This window comes from Malania oleifera, chromosome 11, assembly GCF_029873635.1.
Source record: "Malania oleifera isolate guangnan ecotype guangnan chromosome 11, ASM2987363v1, whole genome shotgun sequence".
Lineage (NCBI taxonomy): Eukaryota > Viridiplantae > Streptophyta > Magnoliopsida > Santalales > Ximeniaceae > Malania > Malania oleifera.
In genome coordinates, this window is record NC_080427.1 from 28092252 (window position 1) to 28116939 (window position 24688).

The following is a 24688-nucleotide window of genomic DNA, read 5'->3' on the forward strand; positions in this document are numbered from 1 at the left end:
TCTTCGACAGAAACACCTTGTGGTGGTGGAGGCGCCACTCGTGCTGTTGCCTTGCATTGTGGGCGAAGGTTAGTGGTGGTTTGAATCTGCCAGAGGCATCTCTAGACGAGGATAGCACTTTCCACCCTTGTGATACACTCATGGGAGAGCACAAACCGTAGCAACGAATCACAGGTTGTAGAGAAAAGCAAAATAAAGTCGAGCTACTCAGAACAGCAATGGACATCCTCCCTCAATTTTTTTTTTTTTTATTTCACCCATGATTTCAGAAAAATTCGAAAGAAGACCAGAAAGACCGAAAGTTTGGAAATTTCGAGAATTTTAACAAATTCAGGCGAGTTTTTAGCAAAATCAAATATGTCTCGCACAATTTCCTTTCGGGGGTACCACCCACACAGAAGTTCGAGTTTCGGTCGAGATTTTGACATTATCGGCCGAGACAATTTTAGTCCGTGATTTACCTAGGGTAGGGTGTCTCATGACCATTATCCTACTCTAGATTGTATTGCACACCCATGAGTGTTTAACAAAGAGGCGCAACACCAACCTTGGTGATCTTCCCCACGTTGTCCTGCTTGAACTGGATGATTGATCTGTGTTCAATAAATGAGGGAACATTCGCAGTACTATCCGGAGCGAGTTTGACTTTCATATTGGGAGGAGACTCGCTCGAACCTCATTTTTTATGTTCGTTTGTTACAGCGGTGTTGTTTGCAAAATGTCAGTCCGACCTTATTCATAAAATGCACCTGTCCGGAAAGGATTTCAAACTTTGTTCAGTTACCGACTACTGTGACTACCTTACGGGCACATGAAGAGAAGTAGCTCATCTGACCCCACTTTTGGGGACGACTGACCAAGAACATGGATGGGGACCTGGTAAGACCAATAGAGTTACGAGAAAACCGTATCGCGTCGAATGGTATAAAGATGCTACAGGAAGATCGCGTCTTGTGGTCAAGAGCCCATCGTGATTTGCACCATATGCTCCAGCTAGATTAGATCTTTAATGCTCCTCGTTGGTTGTGGATTTATGTCATCAACGCCACAATCATTAATATAGGAAAGATTTTGGACTCCAAGACTTGATCCGTGGGAGACAACCGCGGACCTCTTCGAACAGATCGGCAATTGGATACAAAAAATTATAAGATACGCTCCAGTCAGATTTAGCTTCGTTTCGATCAGAGGACTCACCACGACATTGAAGAGCGCATGTGTGGGCCCAGCTTCGGAAGGCTTCCCCTTTTGAAAGGGAAAAGGGCCCCCGGAGATGAGCTTGCTATCACTCGCTGGGGGCGATGAGGACGACGCTTGATGAATGCGTGGGCGACTTCTTCTTATAGAGGTCCCGAGTGATGACTGATGCCGGAAGAAATGGTTGGAGAGATTTAGACTTGATCATGGAGAAACCATTGTGTTGATGAAGTCGGATATGGGTTTTAATATTTGTGACACTTATCTTTTATTTGCTCTGTTTAGGAACTATGTTACTTATTTTCTTGTGTCATTAAATTGCTAAATACTAGTGTGCCATTTGTCTCCTATTACATTACAAATGTTTCAAATCACTGTGTGATGCAATGCATGAAAGGATCCTTATTGATTGATATTGCATGCTGGAGTTGAGGGACTTAATGGTTGGATAATATTGTTTTGAGAATTGCGATTGCTGACTACTGTGTGACCATTGTTTGTAAACTAGACTGTAAATGCTGGCGGTCAATTGGGTCCTATGAGAAGGTTGCATGCGGGATGTTTTATTTGTTTATTCCTTTTTGTTGAGTCAATAATGTGGGGAGAGAAAAGATTTAAGAAAAATGATAGTTACCATAGCTTAAGTGAGAAAATGCATTTGATTAATGAGTGGGAGAGAGACAGAAGAAGAAAGAGAAAATTGATTAAGCAAAAATGATATATATGTTATTAACATTTATTAAATTGCTTGGTGAGATACGGTAAGAATTCAATGATGGAAGAAGATTCAGCAAACTGATAAGATTTAATGCTGTGAGATCGTGACGTAAAGCGTTTAAATGCCCCCGAATGTTGATAGATTAGGAATTGATATTTCCGTGGGCGAGTAACAGTGCTGATTGTGAAAGTATATAGCTGACATGTACTGATAGTATACCAGGAGTAATATGGAAAATAAAGCTATGCATACATGTGTTTGCTGGAATGAAAATTCTGAAATATGTTATAGGCGCAAATTCTGATATAGCTCCTGTTCGAAATTCTTGCAATAAAGCTATGTTGAAATCGTGAAATAGTATGTGCTGCAATGCTGAATAGCTATGTTAAATTTCTGAATTGACGTTTCCCCCTATTACTTATAAGCTAGCAGTTTTGATTGTAATATTGCAAGCTGAGTTGGTTATTCATGGTTTATTTCTTGGGAAAAAATACATTTTTTTAAATGACGTGTGAGGAACAATCTGTATGCACAAGGAGAACACACCAAATCACCGGTGTAAGACATTTAAACACGTGTCAGTTATATTGATTATGTTTGTTTCTGTTTTGGTTTCACCTTATGTGAGGGGGAGACCTTATCAGGGACCTCTGTTTCTCCTGATTTTTGATCATCATCAAAAAGGGGCGGACGGGGTGGTTATTGTTGGTCGCCTAAACAAGGCGCCTTAACTGTATCCAGTTTTGAGGATATAAATACGTGATTAGTCTAATGGTACTTTCAAGATATGATCTCTGGTATTATGTTACACAAGACCATGAGATGTAAGCACATGGATGGTATTTTTTGTAAATTTTTGCTGCCCTATTAAAAAATTAACAAAAGCTTCAACTTAAATTCACAAGTCACGAAGAATACAAGCTGCTTCATTGAAGTATTGGTCAAGCTTTGACGAGGTTTTTAAAGCGATTGTTTGTATTGGTATGACATGAAAGACAAGAGCTAGGATTTTTTTTACATGTGATTTAAATGTTCTTAGAGTCTCATTTAAGTACTCTTAAAACTTCACAAGTGTGGATTTTTTTGAGGCTATTAAAATAAAACATTGGACTGTAGAGACCTGTTTAAAATCCGGAAAGAAGGAAGAGAAAAATATTTTTACAAGTCCAAATATTTACGTTTCAAAGTATATACAAACAAGTGTTGAATCAAATATGGAAAAAACACTGATTTACAGGTTTCAGGGGCCTGAAGGGCAAATATGCTAAGGCGACTGAAGTGCTACACTGCCATGTAAAAACAAAAAATATCAGAACTGGGTCAGGCAACTGAACTACTACTGCCAGTTCTGGAGTGCTTATTTTAAATAGTTCAGGCGACTGAATGTATGGTTCAAGCGACTGAAGTCTGTGTTTTAAACTTACGAACTGCGCTGATTTCTTTCCATAATTACAAGATAGGTTCTCAAACTTGGGGAAAATGGTAAGATTTCTTCCTAAACTATGTAAGGGTTATTATATTCGCTTTAGGGCAACCAAAACACACGGCATACTCATGATTATACTTTGAATTCTTCCTGAAAAGCTGTTATGTGCGAAATTATTGTGCCCTAATTGTTTTTCTGATTCTTTTCTTCTGAAAATTATCATACTACAAATCAGGAAACCTTTGATTTCCTTGTGAGCTTCGTTGCAAATTGTTGTTTAGAGTATATAGCAATTTTATTATTGTACAATATTTGCTCTGCTGTGAGAGTAATGTAATTATACGAACTATTGATTTGCTGTTTGCAATCTGACAACTCGGGGATAGAGTTGTTGCCTAGCGAGAGGGAAGCCGAACCTTGTAAAAATCCGTGTTTATGGTTAATCTTCTTTCCCCAACTCTCTTTAATTTCTGCACTTATTAACTATTGTGTATGTTTTGAATTTATTGGAAAATTGGGTTTTTGAATTTATTGGGAAAATTGGTTGAATGCTGCCTTTGAATGTGGATCGCTTTGAATAATTAAATTGGTTTGTTAACGCTTCGTATGGTTTAAGTTTCCGGTTTGAGAATTAGATGATTGCTGAAACTCTTAAGTAAGATTGATTGGCTGAGGGTTTAAAGCTATTTTGGTTGGTTTATTGTTCAACATAAGAAGCTTACTTGCTCGAGTTATATTGTTGAATCTTGCCTTGAATACATACTTGCTCATTGTTTAAAATTCAGAGTGGTTATTTAAACACTGCTGAAGGTAAAATTCAGATTGTGTTTTTAAATTTCAATATACCTAGGATTGCTATTGTTATAGCAACGCTAATTAGTTGATTGTGTGGTGATTGATGATTGTAATTGAAATTATTATAAAGGTTTAAACTAAGTCAGGCTTCCGCGTAATAAATTTAAAATACTCAATTCACCCCCCTCTTGGAATTACGCTGTACTTTCAGTGAGGTGTGTCTTGCCCACTATTATGGATATTAAAATGTGAAAGTGGACACATTATTTACTCACTTTCATCTAATCTGAGGATAAGACATGCAAGCTAGTTATTGATAGGGATAGAAGAATGAATGTGATCTCCAAAGCTACTTTGGGTAGATTGAACCTTAACAAAGAACCACGCCCTCGTCCTTTTAGAATGAATCGAGTAAACAAGATAAATATGCATGTCACTAGGAGATGCCTTGTACCCAAAGGGTCTATAGTGATGTACTTTGAAAGGTTGTGGCCTATGTCCTATTTGGGTGCATGTGGTTATATGTTCAATGATGCGACCAATTATGGCAAGGAAAACACCTATGTGTTTAGGCATAAAGAGATAATTTCAACCCTTATTAAGCTCACACCAAGCATTTAAAGCTTAGGAACAAGATAGCCCTCCAGGTCCTAGTTGAAAGAAGCGTCCAATTGCTAGGTGATGGGCCGTTTCAGTAAGAAAGCATAAAAAACAAGAGTATCTTAGCAATTATTTCTTAGGAAGTTCCTTCTAAGGTTCTTCCCATGTGCGTATCCATTCGAGATAGAAGGGTTGTTTGCTGAGTTCTCTACTGTAGCTTTTTAGCTCTTTATCACTGAGCTTCATAGTTAGCTACCATCTATGTAGGGCATTCAGCATGCCATAGATCTCATTCTGGAATCAAAATTACCAAATGCCTCATTAGAGGATGAACCAAAAAAAGCGTGTTGAATTGAGTAGGCAAGTAGGCGAACTCCTTAACATCGGCTTTGTGAGACATAGCCTCAGCCCTTGTGCAGTACCAGCTCTTCTAACCCTGAAGAAGGATGGACCTTGGAGGATGTGCATGCATAATAGAGCCATCAATAAGATCACCATCAAGTACAAGTTCTCCATCCCAACTTTGAGGATATGCTTGACATGCTAGCTGACTAGTTAGTATTCCAAGATTGATTTGTGCAGTGGGCATCACCAAATTAGAACAGGACAAGGATATGATTGGAATAGTGCCTTTAATCCATGATGGTTAATTGGAGTGGTTAGTCATGCCCTTTGGATTTTCTAATGCTCCTAAAACTTCTTTTTATAGATAATAACAGAAGGTATATTAAGAGAGAAAGAAGATGCAAGCAAGAGAGGAATCCTAAAAGAAAATAAAAACAAAAATTAAAGAACAACCCAAACCAAAACTGCCCACAATCTAAACCACTATTACCCTCGACCAAAGACCATACCTAAGCCTAAACAAAACACAGCCTAAGAAAACATCTTTTTCGACCTTTCCATCGTAATTGATGGAATACTACAAATTAGCCAATTCATGTTGCCCCTTCTTGGCCTTAATTATGCCTCCATCCAAGCGGACTTCCTTTCCTTCTGAGTAAGCTAAACATATACCTTTTCTATCTAGCATGTATACACAAGACACCAAATCAATATTGGACTCATTCTACCCAATCTTATCTTCTACCTCTTCTAATCCATCATTCCTCAAACCAACTCCCTCTAAATCATCCATTGGAGATGAAGAATGGGCCCTCATAAAGTCATAATCATTCGATCCATAACCAAGTTGTTCATGAACCTCATATATGAATAGCCCTTCATCACAGTCAAAATCACTAACCATACCACCCTCCTCTCTGATACAAACCCACTTCTTATCCGACAAAATTTCCTCACTTACATTTTTATTCAAATCTTCTTTCAAGTCATTCAAGGCTTCAATGTAAAAATTACCACCATTGCATTTTTTGAGGAACTTAACTAGCCTCATATCTGCTATAAGACTCTTCTCAATTGTGGCATCTCTACTTTCCTTGCTTTTATGCATCCCATGAATATAAACCTTTAATGTTGTAGCCTTATTGGCAACTTGGGGCCCCTTTATCCCATCCATCCTTGCCTTGTCGTTACTAAAGTTTGCATCATCTTGATTCTCATTTCGAATAGTCAAGCCATTATCCTCCATAAGAACCTCCTGACGCCCATCCTCCAGAGGAATGCCTCCAGTAAACTCATCTTATATTCAACAAATCCCTTCCCTTATCCATTGGCCCACCAAATAACATCTCATGTTGCTCATTCGCACAATCCCCCAACCTCCAATCCTATCCTAGAAGAGATACGACAATGATGTTTCTCCTCCACCCCCTCGCTTTGTCCAAGCCCAAGTTTGTGGTGCCCATCTCCACAAGAGACTCTTCCAAGCTTTAGGCTGTTATAAAGGGATTTACCTAAAACCGTCGACTACTCAATGGAAGGATTTGGGCCTTAAATCTAATAGAAGGACCTTGCAAAGGCTAAGGTATGTCTTGGGCCTACTCTAGAGAAAACAAGTTAGTTGGAACGAGCTGCCCTTTAAATACAACTGGGTCAAGCCCAATAGCATCCAACAACTAACCCAAATTCATAGTGTGTATAATCCCCAACCCACCCAACTCTAAGCCCACTCTTTATTCTTGGAGTCCTCTCCACATTTCAAACCCTAGCTGCAGTGATGTCCACTGGACCATTTTGTCGCCACCATAGATCACATCGTACCTCCACAATTGCTACAACACCACCCACCCAACTAGACCTTTGGCAATGATTCTCCTGCCGAGGTATCCTTCCAATTCCAATGACCATTTGCTTGCGCAGATTCATCCCCAACCTCTTTGGGACTACGGATCTTTTGCTTACCACTAGCCAACTTCAAGGCTTCAACGAAGCTATGCCAATTTTCCCCTTTCAATCCCCATGGAATGAATATGGAATTTCTTTCATTGTTCCCATGTCCAAGAATTTACCTTTGGTATTTGATCTACTCGCCACCCAAAACGGCAATCTACATAATGATTTGTGACAATAGAATTGCTCAAAGATGTAAATTAAGGAAGACAAATCACACACCCACTTTGCGCCCGACAGGGTGATCCTAATCCACAATTCCTAACCCGAGATCTCTCCTCCAAATGAACGAACCCCCCCCCCCCCCCCCCTCTCCAATCTTTTCCAAACACAGATCATAAGTCTTGCTTTTAATCTGCCCCAACTTGAGGAGATTCTCCTCCATACCTTCCTTGAATCAAATCCATAGATGGAGGAGAGAAGAGAGCTAGAGACGATCAAATGATTTGTTACTAATGCTCCTAAAACTTTTACGAGGGTTATAACACATGTTTTGCAGCCATTCATAGGAAAATTGCTAGGGTTCTATTCTGATGATACACTAGTCTATAGTAAGACCAAGGAGGGGCACTTGATACAACTTCATGAGATCTTTGTCACTTTGAAGGAAGCAGTTATACACTAACCTTAAGAAGTGTAGCTTTTTCAATCTAGTGTTATCTTTATTGGTTTTGTGGTCCACACAAGGAATTTGATCCTGATAAGATTAGAGTCAATAGGGAGTGGCTTAAGACAAGGACTATCTTTTAAGGTTCGTAGATTTCATGGCACGACTACTTTCTCTAGGCAATTCACAAGGCATTTTGGCACCATTATGACACCTATCCCTAATTATCTAAAGAACAAGAAGTTTTATTGGAACCCATGTTAGATCTTTTAGCCCCTGTTTGGGAGCACTTAAAATAAGCACTTTTACCAACAAAAAAAAAAAAAGTGTCGTATGACTTGTACTACAACAAACACTAATTGCAAAAAAGGCTCTTCCAAAATCACTTTTTAGAGAACTATTTAAGTGAATTTTGATAAGCAGTCTAACATAGCTTTTTGACCACTTATAAATACCACTGTTCATAGGCAGAGTCAATTTTGTAAATATAAGAAAATTTAGCAGTTATTTTATAATTTAAAAAAGACATTAGAAGATAATCATATATTACTTTATTATGTAGTATAATGTATTGATTATTAATGAAACATAATTCAAATATGAAATGAAGAACCATATATTAATTTAAATCAATACTAAAAATTAAAAATAATAATTTAATTAATAATATTATTTAAACATAAATTTATATGATAATCATATGTTATAAATATAAACTAAGAACAAGATTATCTTTGTTCAAAAAACAATATTATATTATTTTTACTAGATAAAAAATATTTAAATATTAATTAAAAATAACAATTAGCACCATGGTTATTAAAATCGCAATCTGGATTGTAGGATTGTATGATTGTACGATCTAGATTCACCCAAACGATCCAAGTCACAACAAAAATTAGAATCAAGTAGAATCGTGGTAGAATCATAAAAAATTGGTAGAATCATAGAATTGGAATCATAGAATTGAATGTAGAATCTAACAGATCCCACTATGTTACCTGGATTGGGATTTTTTTTCCTTTTTGGGCTTCAATAATGTGGCCCAATACATGCTTTTATTCGCCCAAAGGCCTCAAAAGTTGGGTCCAAAGTCTTCTAGAACTAGGGCAAAATGGCTCCCAGCCTCCCATCAATGAACAAATTCAATGGTATATGCACCTAAATTCCCTGGAGTTTGACACCTCAGTCCTCTACTCATTGAAATTTAGCAACCCAGCACCTGAATTTCTCTCCTGTTCAACAACCAGAGAACCCTCCATCTAGTGACTGGTGTTTGATCAGCAGTAGCTAGCAGTCTAGCTGTTTGATCAACAGTTCTTTGGTGTTCAACAACCAGAGTTCCTGGGATTCAACAAAAATTCAGCCCTCAGTCCTATTACTTCTTTGGTGTTCAACAAGAACGCATCAGTCATCTTCAACACAGAATTCATGTTTGATCAGCAGCAGCCAAGAAAAGAGCCAAGCCAGCACGCCCTGCAGAGGTATACTTCAAAACAGATTTTTTGCTTCTTGAAAAGACTCAATAGTGAGCATTGTTTTTCTCCTTCTGTTTCTTCATTTTATTGTTTGAACTTTTTATTATATTTTTAAATTCTTATTCTTACTGCGTTACTAACCAAGTCTTTAGTCTTAAGACATGTCATAAAGTTCCACATATATTATTTTAAAATTTTTATTTTACATTGAAAGTAGAATCTTACGATTCTCGATCCGATTCTATGGTTCGATCCTGCAGACCCCTCTAAAGATCCCACTTAGAATCCTGATTGTATCAACCTTGATTAGCATAATTATTACTTAAATTGTTAATTAAAAATTAACCATATATTATTTTATTATACATTATAATCTATTAATTATTAATAAAATATAATTAAATTCTCGAATTAATAAAAAAAACCATCTATAAATTTAAATTAATATTAAATAAAATACAATTTTTAATTTAGTTATTAACACTATTTTGATGTGATAATTATATGTTATAAATATATATTAATAACAAGATTATTGTTAATTAATAAATAATATTATATTATTTTAGTTAACAAGATTATTGTTAATTAATAAATAATATTATATTATTTTAGTTAATAGAAAATATTTAGATTTTAATAAGAAAATAAACATTCATTTGAATTTTTAATCATAAAAATATCAATATTTTTATTTAAAATATATTAAAAATACATATTAGTTATTATAATTCAGTTTTGGATTGAACAAGAACTATTTAAGAATTTAAATTAATATTAAATAAATTTAATTTTCAAATTTAATTAGTAATATTATTTTATCATAATTTAATATGATAGTAATATGTTATGAATACACATTAATAACAAGATTATTATTAATTAGAAATACTTATCTTATATGTTTTTAATAGAAAATATTTAAATGTCATTTATAAATAATTAAAATAATTTTTAATGAAACTGTTAATCAAAAAATATTAATATTTTTATTTAAAATATCTTTAAAAATAATCATATAGTACCCTAAAATAAACGTAAGTATCCAAATACCACTTATTTTAAATATAATCAAACACCACTTATAACTTTCAGCACTTTTCCAATTCAGCACTTATTATAAGCACTTATTAAATTCAGCATCTTTTCTAAAAAGCACCTTTGCACAAGTGGTTCAAAACGATCCCTTAGAGAGATAAAGCACAAGCTGACTCATCCAGAGTTTAGTAGTAATCTTTAAGGTTTCTTGTGATTCCTCTAAGGTAGGTATACGCAAGGTCTCCAATTTCGATTTTGACTCAAATTTTGAAGTTCCAAAAGTACGGAAATTTCAATTTCAATGTCAATTTCGATTTCGATTTGAAAAAATAACGGAAATCAGTAGCAAAGCATGAAATTCTTTGTGAAACTTAAGAAATGGTTAACATACATAATAATGTAACTGTTAGGACTAATATATTGCAAGTTAAATAAAACTATGTTGTGTATGAGGTGGAAAAGTTGTAATATAGTATGTGTAACAAACATATTTGTAAAATAATGTACATTAAACATATTCAATCAATGCAAATGGAATTCATAAATCATTTAAATATTATTTATTATATAAATAATGATAATTTAGACATGAATGGTTAAATAAAATGTTGCTGTAAGTTTATTTTTTTCATATAATTTCAAAAGCACTTATAAACAAAATAAATCAAGAAAGAAATTTCACTCACTCCTAAATCTCTCATTTGAATTCCGAGGAAATTTCATTGTATAGTTAAAATTTCGACAAGTTTTGCTAAAATATCGAGATTTCGATAAATTTCGGATGATTCATTGAGATTTCAGCGAAAATAATGCAAGATGGAAATCGACTTCCATTTCAATTTTTAGGGTGGCGGAAACCAAAAATTTTGACGGAAATTTCGACATTTTGTGGAAATTTAAGACCATGGGTATACGTGGAGTTTTAAGTTGGAAGGGACACCCTATAGCACTTTTTGGTGAAAAACTCCCAGATGCTAAACAAAATATAGCACATGTAATAAAGAGTTTTGTGTTGTGATAAGATCCCTCTAAAAGAGTTTGTACTCTTTTCCGACCACCTTGCTTTGTGGTATTTGGGTTCACAAAAGAAGTTAAGTTTAGAGTTTATTAATGAGTATACATTTGTTCTTAAACATGATTAGGGTAGCTGATGGCCATAATAGAGTGGCACTTTTCTCCATATCATAAGCACAAGGTCATTGGATTTGATCACTTGAAGGATCATGCGTGGATCTTTAAACAGGGGGTTGTGCTTCAGGGGTTTCTAATTATGATTGTGAAAGAAATGTCATAAAAGTTTTTGCTAGAGATTGGTGTTTGAATTTCAAGGGCATGACTACAATTTTCAAAAAATTTGCAAACTATTTTTTAGTATTGTCCTTCGACTTCTTAAATGAGTTGTAGCAATTGAAATCAATGGAGAAAATTGAAGTCCTGTGGTGGATGTGCTTTGAATTTATGGATAATCCTTCAAATTGGTTGTAGGAGTTAGAAATTTGATGGAAGAACATCCAATCTCTAATTTTGTTTGTTATGATTTATCGTCACCCTCATACCACTGTTTTGCTAGTACTCTGTCTTCTATTGCTCTTCCAAAGTCTATTTTTGAAGCCCTGTCCCATTCTAGGTGGAGGAATGCAATGATAGAAAAGATGCATACGCTACAAGATAATGATACTTGGAGTTGGTACTTCTTCCTCCTGATAAGTCAATGGTTGGTTGTCATTGGGTGTACACTATGAAGGTCAATCCAAACAGTTTCATAGCTCGATTAAAGGCTCACCTTGTTGCAAAGGGATATAATCAGGTGTACAACTTGGACTATTCAAACATATTCTCCAACGTTACCAAACTTGCCTCAACATGTTTGTTCATCTCCCTAGCCACCACCTATCACTACCTCTACACAAATTAGACGTGAAGAATGCTTTCCTACATGTTAATCTTCAGAAGGAGACCTATATGGAGCAACCACCTAGGTTTGTTGCTTAGGGTGCATCAAGCTTAGTGTGTCGATTAAAGAAGTCATTATTTGGTTTAACACAATCTCCCAGAGCATGGTTTGGTCGATTCAGTTTGGCCTTGAATAGTGTGCAATAGATCATTCTATATTTTATCGTCATACTCCATCCGGAAGGATTTTGCTAATTTTGTATGTGGATAATATTGTGGTTATTAAAGCTTGATATACATTGTTGCCCCACAACTTAATAGCTTAAGCTTTTAGGTAAAGTGGTAATTTAACATGGCATTAGAGTTGGTTACCAGGAGGTCCTCGGTTCTAGTCTCGTGGCCTGTATTTACTATGTGGTATTTAAAAAAATTATTGTGTTCCTTATCATGGGTGCTATTTATCGTGTGTTTATCTCTCCACATGCTGTCGGTTTGCACGTGCGAGGAGTGTTAAAGCTTGATATGCATTTTCGGCCCACAACTTAACAGCTTAAGCTTTTAGGTAAATTGGTAATTTAACAATGACTACTGATGATGATGATTAAGGTATCCAGAGCCTAAAACATTTCCTGCAAACTAAATTTTAGACAAAGGATTTGAGACCATTGAAGTACCTTTAGGGTATAGAAGCATTGAGATCTTGTACCAAAAGAAGTATGTTCGATCTTTTAGATGAGACTGCAATTTTGGGATCCAAACCCGTTGGTACACCTATGGATCCTAACAGTAAGATAGTGCCAAATATGGGGGATTTGTTGCCCAACCCAGGACGATATCAAAGATTTGTTGGAAAGTTAAACTATCTCACGGTCATTCGGCCGAATATATCTTTCACAGCAAATGTCATGAGTCAACTTCGTGATTCTCCAAGACCAAGTCACTAGAATGCAATAATTTGCATCTTGAGATATCTCAAAGGTGCACCTAGTAGAGGTCTCTTATATCAGGGATATACTAATGTAGATTGGACTGGTTCAACTTTCCACAAAAGATCCACAATCAAATATTTTATCTTTGTCAGTGGAAATTTGGTTTCTTGGAAAATTAAGAAACAAATAGTGGTGGTAAAATCAATTGCTGAGTTAGATTATAAGGTCATTGCTCGCACTACATGTGAGACATTCTCAATCTATGGAGCTAACGTATGATAATCAAGTTGCCATTCATATTGCCTCCAACTTGGTCTTCCATGAACGGACAAAACACATTGAAGTTGATTGTCACTCTATTCAAGAGAAACTTGTGTGGAAGCTCATTACCACCACTTTGTGAAGTCCGATTTGCAGTTTGCTGATTTATTTACTAAAGCATCGGAGGGTGCTCGTGTTGCATTCATTTGTAACAAGCTAGAAGCATATAATATATATGCTCCAGCTTAAGGGGGAATGTTGATGGTTATCTTAGTCATTTTGCATTAATAGTGTGTTAGTGTTATGTCAATAAGTGGGAGTTAGTAAGGGAATTATGGTTATTGGAATGTACTTTGAGTCTTTGACATATACTATAAATAAAGGGAGAGACCTATCATAGTGATTAGGTCTTCCGCTTTTACCCAATTATTCAACATAATGTAAATATGTGTTTTACTTAGTTGTAAGTAAAAGTACTTGGCAAGCCAAGTTTCTGGAGATCATTATCAAATTTGAATTCCACCTTTCCATACTACTCTCTCTCTCTCTCTCTCTCTTAGCCTCTCCCCCTCCTCTCTTTCACTACTTTTTCCTCCTTTCTTCTTCTTCTATCTTCTTCCCTTCTCCGCCCGTCATGTTCTATTCTTTGCTTTTTGCTTCTTATAAAAAAATAATAATAAAAAAAAAGATAAAATAACAAGATGATTTCATTATATAAGGAAGAGTATACAAAAAAGGAGAAATAAGAAATCCTCCTAAAAAAAATGGAAAGAGAACAGAAAAGAGAAAAAGCAAACTACAAAAGAAAACCAATCCAGTGAATCTCACTTCTAAAACAACCAGTGGCAACACACCAAAGTGGTGCTAAATAATGAAATATTGTCCCATTGTAACGAGATATTGAAACTTTTTCTTGTAAAAATAAGCGCATTATGTTCTGACATAATCCCTACATCATTGCAGTCCGCAGAAACCACACATCTCGATAAAGCAACTGCGCCTTTACTTTTAGCACAACTAAAAAAGTAAATGACCAAAAAATCCTCCACCTGAACCAAACACACCCAGCATTTTCCCAATAAACTATAAGGTTTATTCCACATCTTCCAAGCAAAATCTCAGTGCAAAAACATAAGAGAAGCTAGTTCTAAATTGTCAAAACATAATAAGCACACATTAGGAGAAAGCACCTTCAAAGGTCTCCTACTCTGCAACAAATTGTTGTTCTCTGCTCTGTCCTTGCTTCACTGTTTGGTCCAGCAACCAATTTTCTTCTCTCTTCTTCTATTTTCTTCTCCTCCTCTTCTTCTCTTTTTCATTTCATATCTCTTCCTTAATTCTCTCATCTCTTTTTCTGTTTCTAATTTTCTATTCCTATCCTACATCAAGGACCTTCGAAATATAACCATGCAATGCCGATACCTTTACCTAATGGTCATAACAGCCATTACACACCTATTTTTAAAACTAAGGTAGAAGGTTCTAGGTTCTTGCCTTGTTGCCCACGATTATTGTAGATTTCTTAAAAATAAATTAGCGCGTTCCTGATATGGATGTTACTCACCATTTTTCATCTCTCCAAGTGAAATCAGGTTGTTCATGCAGAGGAGTCTTAACGATTAGTCCACATTGTTGGCCCACAGCCTAGAAGCTTAAGGTTTAGGTAAAATTGTGGCATAATTGTGGCATAACAACACCGAACAAATCACAACGGAAAAACTAACACATCAATGTCTCCTTGTTCATAAACAAGGAACCAAAAACACACAACAACCACTCTCTTATCGCAAACATGGACTAAGCAAAGTTATATGACTAAATCTTGTTGCTCTTGCTGCATGCACGAAAAATAGACCTGGCAAGCCCTCACTACTAGATCACAAAATATGATTTAGAATTGCAAGCATCACAAATCAAATAATATACCTTGCAAAACACCTAGACCTGGAAAAATGGATAAAAATCAGTCGATCCAAACCGAATCCAACACGCTTAAACTAACTCATAACCGATCCGCACATTATATGAGTCGAATATGGATTAAACTTTTTTTTTATCCGCCTCTAAATGAGTCAGTTGGCGGATTTAGGATTTTATCCGATAAATATCTACCTATACGCTAACAATTAATGTCTAAATTCATCGATAATCTCATATGCCCATGCTTATTAGGCATCAATTCAATTAGCATAAGTTCTATTGGCCAAGGCCTAGTCCCACACTCCCAACTCTTGCACCACTATATGCATCTCCAAATCTGCCCTCGTCCCCACAGTCAAACTCAAGCCCAAACACTCAATTTTCTTGTGATCAATATAAAAGCCCTAAGATAACGGAGGGGCACAAGGGTGAGAGATGGTGGTAGTAGCTACTAGCTACTATCACAGTGGTGATGTCAATGGCTATGTAGGGTGTAGGGTCTCAAATTTTTGCATTGATACCATGCTAGAAAAAAAAAATAAAAGAAATTATTTCATGTGCGATGCTTTGTCGGGGTTGTCTTTGAGTTTCTTGGGGTCTCTGAGGTTCCATTCTTCTTCTTCTTCTTCTTCCTCCTCCTCCTCCTCCTTCCCCTCTCTTCTCCTTCTTCCTTCTCTTTTCTCTTCTGATTCTGCCTCTCACCTCTATTATGTTCTGTTGTATTTTGTTCTTTCCCTTATCTATTCTTCTTTTTCTGTTCCGCCTCCCTACTGTGCTACTGCTTCTCTTCCTCTTCTTCTCCTTCTTATCTTCTCCTTCTTCTAATTCTCTCAATTCTATCAACATATATAAATTCTAATATCTGTCCTACATCAGGAACTTCCTTTGTTTCCTTTCTTTTCCTTTCTTTTCTCCCAAAGACCCAAACAAATTAAGGATTCTTGTTTCTTCAGCCCTAAAATCATGAAAAAGCAATAAAGATTTCATGGGTTGAGAAATATTGTTTATTCAATATTCTTGGATTTTGAATCTTGGATTTAGATCGAAGAATTCTTGCAATTCCTCGTTGCTTAAATATTCTTCAATTGGTTTTTCATTAGCAGCATCAAATTTCCTGTGGCAGAGACTATAATATAGCAGTCGAAGCCATAGAAAATCAAATCCTGATTGACCCAAAACTTCAGATTTATTTCCGACCCAACTCCTATTTAGGGTAGATTGAAGAATTCTTGCAATTCCTTGTTGCTTAAATATTTTTCAATTGATTCTCGTTACCAACATCAATTTTCCTACATCAAAAGGTATTTTTCAAGCAGTTGTCTTCACCTTTTTAGTTTCAGCCACCAGTGAGATCTTCTTCTCCTCTCATGTTATTTATCAATGGTTGGTTGGCTGTGGTGATTTTGAGTCTAGGATTTGTAGGCCTAATATTTTTTTTTGTGCTTTTGTGTTTTCATTTGCAAGTCTTGGAATATAACAAAATTTATTTTTTTTCTATTTTTTTCCCAAAAAAGTACTATTGCGTAGAATTTTAGTCTAGCTTGGATGCACACTCAAAATTGTATGCTTTAAAAAAAAATTTAATGCATTGTATTGTGTGAGTAATTTCTACTAGTTGTAGGGTGTAACTTAGAAAACTGTCTTTGTGAAATAAGTTTGCCAAAAGATAAAAAAAAAAAAAAAAACAAACATGTACTTTGCATGTGTAACACAAAGTCTTTATACACAATCAATCCCAAGCGCGGATAAAGGAGCAGGGTTGTGTTAGGTAGCTGACAGCCAACGTAAAACTTTGTCAGATCTTTTTATCATGAATTCTTACTAAAATCGGCTAGATCAAAGGAATAGACCAAGCCAATATAAAAGCGAAAGGGTTAATAAGTTTGTACAAGAAACTAAAATAAGATTAGCAACTTGGAATATAGGGACTCTTAAGGGAAAAAGTATGGAAATAGTGGAAATAATGTCTATAAGGAAAATTAATTTAGTCTGCCTTCAAGAGACGAAATGGGTAGGAGAGAGCCAAGGAAATTGAAAAATCAGGATTTAAACTTTGGTACACTAGCAAAGAGAAACATAAAAACGGGGTGGGTATTATTGTAGATAGAGACCTAAAAGATAATGTAGTATATGTTAAAAGAGTAGGGGATAGGACCATTACAATCAAGTTAGTTTTAGACCTAGAGATAGTGAATGTCATTAGTGCATATGCTCCCCAAATAGGCTTAGCAGAAAATCTGAAAGACAATTTTGGGAAGATATGGATATTATTTTACAAGGGATTCCGACGTCTGAAAAGACATTCATAGGAGTTGACTTGAATGGTCACATTGGGAAGGATAATATAGGATATGAGAGGATACATGGAGACCATGGATATGGAGATAAAAATGAGTCCAATGATACAATCTTAGATTTTGCCATGTCTTACAATTTGGTTAAATTAAATACATGTTTTATAAAAAAGAAGAACACTTAATAACTTTCAAGAGTGCGTACAATAAGAGTCAAATAGATTTCTTTTTCACTAAGAACAGGGACCATCTATCTTGTAGGGATTGTAAAGTTATCCCATGTGAAAGTTTGGCTACACAACATAAAATTTTAGTATTAGATATAAATATTAAAAAATGGAAGAGGAGTAGTATAAATCAACACAAGAGGACTAGATGCTGGAACTTAAAGGGAGATAATATAGTAAAATTCAAAGATAAAATGAACAAAGAGTATGATTGGGCAATAAGGGATAAGGTTGATGCAAATACTATTTGAAATTAAATGGCGATTCTATCGTAAGGATAACAAAATAGGTTTTAGGTGAGTCCAAAGGAAGATACTTCGGTAGTAAAGAAAGTTGGTGGTGGGATCAAGAAGTCCAAAAATCCATTAAGACAAAAAGATATTGGTACAAGATATGGCAAAATTGTAGAAATATAGAAAATCTTGAAAAATACAAAGAAGCGAGAAAAAATGCAAAAAAAACTATCCATGAAGCTAAACATAGAGCTTATGATACTTTTTATACTAAGCTAAATACAAAAGAAGGAGAGAAATACATTTATAGACTTGCTAGAGCTAGAGAAAGAAAATGCAAATATTTAGGTTTTGTAAAATGTATAAAGGACGAGAATGATAATTTCTTAATCAGAAAAGAAGACATAAAGAAAGGCGGCGGAGATACTTTGATAAGTTGTTCAATGAAAACCAAAATGAAAGATTGAACTTGGAAGTGGCAAATGAAAAGAAGATTAAAAATAGGAGATTTATTCGTAAAATTAGAGTCTTTGAAGTTAAGATGACATAAAAAAAAGATGAGAAGTGGGAAATCAATAAGACCAAATAAAATACCAATTGAAGTTTGGAAATGTTTAGGGGTTAAAGGAATTATTTGGTTAACTAATCTATTCAATAATATTATAAAAACCAAGAAAATACTAGGAGAATGGAAAAAAAGTACATTAGTACCTTTGTATAAAAAATAAAAAAAATGTGACATTCAAAACTGTAATAACTATCGTGGAATTAAGATTATAAGTCATACGATGAAATTATAGGAGAGGGTAATTGAACATAGAATAAGATAAGAAACGAAGATTTCAAAAAATCAATTTGATTTTATGCATGGGAGATCAACAATAGAAGCTATTTATCTTTTAAGAAGTTTAATGGGAAAATTTAGGGAAAAGAAGAAGGACTTGCATATGGTTTTTATTGATCTAAAGAAACCTTATGATAGAGTACCTAGGGAAGTGCTTTCGTGGGTTTTAGAAAAGAAAAGAGTTTGCAATAGATATACGAAGGTAATTAAGGATATGTATGATAGAGTAATGACTAGCGTCAAGACCATAGGAGGAAAGTCTAGAGAGTTCCCAATCTCAATAGGTGTTCATCAAGGTTCTATTTTGAGTCTTTCTTTTTACTTAGATGAAATTACTAGGAATATCCAAGATGAGATCCCTTGATGTATATTGTTTGCAAATGATATCGTGTTGATTGATGATAGTAGGAGCGGAGTGCAATCTAAGCTAGAACTTTGGAGAGCCACATTAGAGTCTAAAGGGTTTAGGATAATTAGGAATAAGACTGACTATATGAAATGTAATTTCATTAATGTAAGGAATAGCAACTGGGAGAAAAATAAACTGGATAATCAAGAGATTAATAACACTAATAAATTTAGATATCTTGAACCTATTTTGCAAGGTGAAGGGGAAATTAAAGAAGATGGAGGAGTGTGTCAAGTGTGTTGTGTGACCGTAAAATACCCTTAAAATTAAAAGGAAAGTTTTATAAGACGGCCATAAGGCCAACTATGCTGTATGGTTCAAAATGTTGAGCAACTAAGAAACAACATATACAAAGAATGAAAGTTACTAAGATGTGTATACTAAGGTGGATAATAGGTTTAACATTAAAAGATAAAGTAAGAAATGAACAAATACGCAAAAATTTAGGCATAGCACTGGTTGAAAATAAGATAAGGGAGGGGGCAACTTAGATGATTAGGACATTTAAAACGCAAACCTAGTAGAGCACCTATGAGGAGGAGTGAGTTAGTTATGGTTTCTAGCATGAAAAGGGGTAGGCCTAAAATTACTTGGAATGAAGTAGCGAGGAAAGATTTAATAGCCCTTAATCTAATAAAGGAAAATGCTCTGGATTGGGTGAATTGGCGGAAAAGGATTCATGTAATAGACCCCACCTAATGGGACTTAAGGCATATTGTTGTTGTTGTACCATGCTGGAAAAAAAAAAAAAAAGGTTTTAGCAAAAGAAAATTATATTAATGAGAGAAGAATTTACAAGAGGGAGAATAAAGACATCTCCCAAAGAAAATTTGGAACAAACTAGAAAAAACAACTAAAACCTACAAAAGAAGGAGAAAACCAACAAGACAACACATTCCTCCAATATGTTTGAATCTCCTAGAAACTATTTCCTCTAAAAAACCAATATACAATGCACCACAGTTATGCTAAATACTGGATCAAATGTCAGACAAACTCCCAATTAATTTTTCCCTCGAGAATATCCATGCATTATGTTCCATCAATATCCCCCATAAAACTGCAAAAAAAAAAATCTACACCTCCACAAGGCTGCCCTATCCTTCCTTCTACCAAAACTTGTAAAATAAATGACTAATAAGTCTTCAACCAATGCAGTGCATACCCAACTCTCCCCCATAATACCAAACAGCTTATTCCAAATCCTCCAAGCAAACTCGCAATGTAAAAGGGGATAAGAAGCTATCTAAAAGTCTTTGAAAAAGAGCACACAAACATCAGGAGAAACAGCCTTCAAATATCTTTTGATTTGCAACAAGTTATTAGCATTTATTTTTATTAAGCACGACCAATCAAATGAAAGCGTTAATTTTTAAATTTTCAATAAATCTTCAGTTGTACTTGTACTTACAGAGAAGCAGAAACACCCTCCAAATTCAATTTTTCGATGTGGGGCAAGTGAATGGAGTGAAGAGTGAGAGCATTGAGAGAGGGTGAAGAGTTCTAGGTGGCATGGGCACTGGGTGTTGGGAATCACTGTCCCACATCGCCCTAGAGGAAAAAGGGAATACCCTTCCCCCTCCTATATAACAACTTTCACATGAGCTAGGTTTGTATGCTCTTCCTACATTCAAACGAGGTGGGCCAATCTTGTCTTTTAGATGATGAGCTGGGTTGGATTACCGATGCCCAATTGTTTTGGGTGTTTAATTCTCAATCTTTGTAGGCTAGGATTTGTTTATTTAATTAATAGTTGGGCTAAAGCAGTTAAGGCCCATTTCTTCTGGGCATAAAACATATAATTTTTTGTTTTCTTTTGACCCATCTTTAGGGCCAATTGAAGTCTATAACTTTGTAACAAATAATCGAGAAAAACCAAACTGAATCGGAAAAAATGAGTTTTTAGTTAACTTTACCGTCGGTGTGCAGTTCGGTTTCGATTTGCACAATTTAAAAACCGACTGGTTCGGTTCGGTTATCAATTTTACCCAACCGAACCAAAAAGAACCGATTACAACCCTACTCTAGACTAGCCCAAGGACCAAAAGCGAACATCCCTCCTCGACGAAAGATTACTTCCATTCAATAAAGATAACAAAGAATACAACTTCATCTCCCTATCTCTAAGAGATCTCCTAAAATGGAGATTCCAAGAAACCAAAGGACTACTCAAATCCCCAACAAAAAAATTGGCTCTATTATGCTCAACACTCAATCGAAAGAGACGAGAGAAAGAGGTCCAAAAGCAAATAGATGAACCCTCGCCCCAAACCACAAGTTTAGTATGAGGGGTAAAAGAAAGGATAAATCTAAGAAATGGAAGTCTACAAACTAACCTATAACAATTCTCCTTCCTCATTTCTCCTTCAACACCTTCTCCCTTAGCATCACTACCAACTACCATTCATGTCGATTGAGCATAGGGATAGAGGGAGGCAAAATGGGCTGAAGAAGAGAGGAGATATGGGGTCATTTCAGCTTGGTAGACCCATCATGGTCCACCCCTTCCCCGGTCCCCGCATTCACGGGAGCTTTGTGCACTGAGTTGCCCTTTTTTTGTCTTTTGACTCAAAGACGGGAAAAAGTAACAGTTTGAGGAGTGACATGGAACATTTGTGTGGCAAGTGGTGTTATTCAACCCTCCAAGGGGTAGCATTTTTCTTTATAATTGTATATGTTTTCTTCTATTTGCTATTCTAATTAATTGGCCCGAAACCACATTTGAGTCCCTAATGTTCTATCTCTAATTTCACCTACTCCAGTTTCCTTAATGACCACTACCTAGCACAATTTCCTTACTTACCAAGAGTCTTGTTGCATCAAAGTTACAAGAATAGAGAAGCACTTAGATAAGCATGCACACACCCTCCCAATATCTTCAAGTGAGAAAGTCTAGAAAAATTAAAATATGAGATTTTAAATGAAAGAAATATCTCTTTCTAATACACAAAAGCAAAGAGCCATAAAATAATCTAACCTGCAAACGTGAGATGCCCGTATCACCACCCCGTGAAAGTGGCCACTGTACCAGGCTATGCCAATAACTCTGGATTGAAAATGGCTCAAACCGCAAAAATGCCATAAGGGAAAACAAATCGAAAGCGCCATTCTGAATGGGTGTTCCAGTAACAGCCCATCTTCGCTCTGCCTTCAAATTGGTGACAGCTCTACTCTGCTTAGCATTGGCATTCTTAATCATATGAGCCTCATCCAAAATGACTCGCCACCACTCAACCTTCTTCACAGGTGAATCAGACCAATGCTCCTCAATAGCTAGAGTACTGTATGTTGTCAACACTATATCATATTTTTGAAGCTTCTCGGCCTCAGTAGTTCGATCTCCATAATACATATACACCTTCATGCTACCAGGTTTGGTGTGCTCTCGGAGCTGCATTATCCATGTTGAGAATACAGACGGAGGGCACACTATCAGTGTTGTTTTTCTGCCAAAAACAGGAGGAGAGATTTGCGATAAACCCTCTGGTTTTCCTCTTGGCATATCACCCAAATTGGTATCATCAAGTTTGCACTTCTTTCTTGAAGCAGTGCCCTTCTTGCTTGATCTACCCCTCTTAGGCTTCTTACCACCAAAACCAGACAATTTGTCATCCTCAGCAACCATTTCATCAACATTTGCTGTATTTGCACCATTGCTACCAACTGAAGGAGGAAAACTGCCAGATTTATCAAAAGCAATTAAAGAAAGCAACGTGAGTGTCTTACCCAACCCCATATCATCAGCAAAAACTCCACCTTTAAGCGGCTCCGGGCGTTTGCATGTCTTATAATTTGTCAAAACATTAACATAAGCTCCATCCTTCTCCTCCCAAAACGGAGGCATTTCTGAAGAATTCTCCCTGTGAACCAACCACCACAACCCCTCCTTCTGATGCAAGAAAAGATCAGATTTGATCACATCCTTAGGCGGCTCCAATGCTTCCAATGCCCCCTTCTTGCTCACATTCTCATCGACCAACTTGAAAATCTCATCAACGCTCCTAATTTCCCTCCTGTCTTTCTCCTCCTTGACGACATGCGCTTCCGACAATGAAAATAAGGCATCCGAATTGGAAATTAACAGCAACCCACTTCGCGAAATTTCTGATCTTACAGTCAGAAACGCCTCAATTCGGGCAAAAATATGAATTTGACAGGGTATCCTATAATGATTGCCCCTCCCAGGCGTTTTGGGCACAATGCCTTCGACGGCAATTTGATTAGCGTCTATCAAAGGCGCAAGAACGGAGGCGACGGTCCGCTCAATGTGACCCACCTGAGTGGTTCTCGTATTCAACACTTTGATGGCGTTAGAATCGTAAGGGTTTAAGGGTTCCCGAACAAGACCCACCAGTTCTCGACCGCTGATGGAGCCGGAGTAGTACTTCACGCCGACGATGCTGGCGACTATGAAGCCGAGCATGTACGTCTCATGCGAAGATGGAGTTAAAGAGAGAGACGAGGGTGATCCTTGAGGAGGATCTTCCTCGTCGTCGATAGGTGACTCACGCCATTGGTCGAGACTCAAGAAAACACTGACCGGGTCTTCATCCATTGCACTGGGTGTGAGAGACTAGGGTTTTGGGCGTGGAAGGAAGAGATCAGAAACGATACTGACGACTGGCGGTGACATAACAAGTGTGTGTTTATCTGCCTGTGTTGATATGCGTGTCATCTCTCTCTCTTTCGGCCGTTTGGTTTGAAAAGGCAGGGCGGGGTCGTCTAGAGATGGAGAGGGCGTCTGGCCTGTGTTTTTGGAAACTCACGACACGGCGCATCATCTCATTCTCATCTTTTTGTTTTCTTTTTCTGATCATAGAGTCTAAAATGCACTGATCAAAACCCCATCGCAATTACCAACAAAAGAAAATTAGAAATAAAATTTAAAATTTATCTATTTAATTAATATTTATAAAATTAATCTAAATTAAAAATATTCATTTTTATCTTTACATCAAATAATATTTATAAATATATATATATATAAGACCAAAATAATAAATTTTCAAATAATGCACCTTAAAAACAAAATATAATTATTTTACTTTATAATAAATATCTTACTAGACATGACAATTAAAAATTTAAAAATTTTATGTATATTTCTCTTTTAATTATATTTAAATTCATATGATCATTTATTTTTTATTTTAATTTAAATTTATATAAAATGAATAATTTAATAAAAAATTATTTCTAGATATTAAAATTTTTGGACTAAAACCATAAAATCTGATTTCTAATTTTTTGACAAATAGTTGAAATCTGGCAACAAAAACATATAATTGACAACATAAACAAATGCATTGTTCTTCGCCATGGAGAAATAGAAACAAAAAATAAAAAACAGCAATGAATGAATGCAGATAACAATTGACTTTTCAATTTTTGCGTTTTTGCCTCCTAATTTATTTTCATGACAATTGTATTATTTTCTGCATTGAAATAGATTGTCATTATTTTCAGCGATGAGGAGTGCCATGCCAACATTGATTTACCTACCGGGTATGGTCCATATTTCGCAACT

General features: G+C 35.8%; 1 protein-coding gene across 1 annotated transcript in view; it reads right to left on the reverse strand.

Annotated features, from left to right (window-relative positions):
- Positions 1–24022, reverse strand: part of LOC131168174 (putative SWI/SNF-related matrix-associated actin-dependent regulator of chromatin subfamily A member 3-like 1) — a 56942-nt gene extending 32920 nt beyond the window's left edge. The window contains exon 1 of the mRNA XM_058127442.1: positions 22139–24022. Within this exon, the coding sequence (XP_057983425.1) occupies positions 22139–23716 (1578 nt within the window). The 5' untranslated portion in view covers positions 23717–24022. The remainder of the gene's footprint in view (positions 1–22138) is intronic.
- Between the last annotated feature and the right edge of the window lie 666 nt (positions 24023–24688).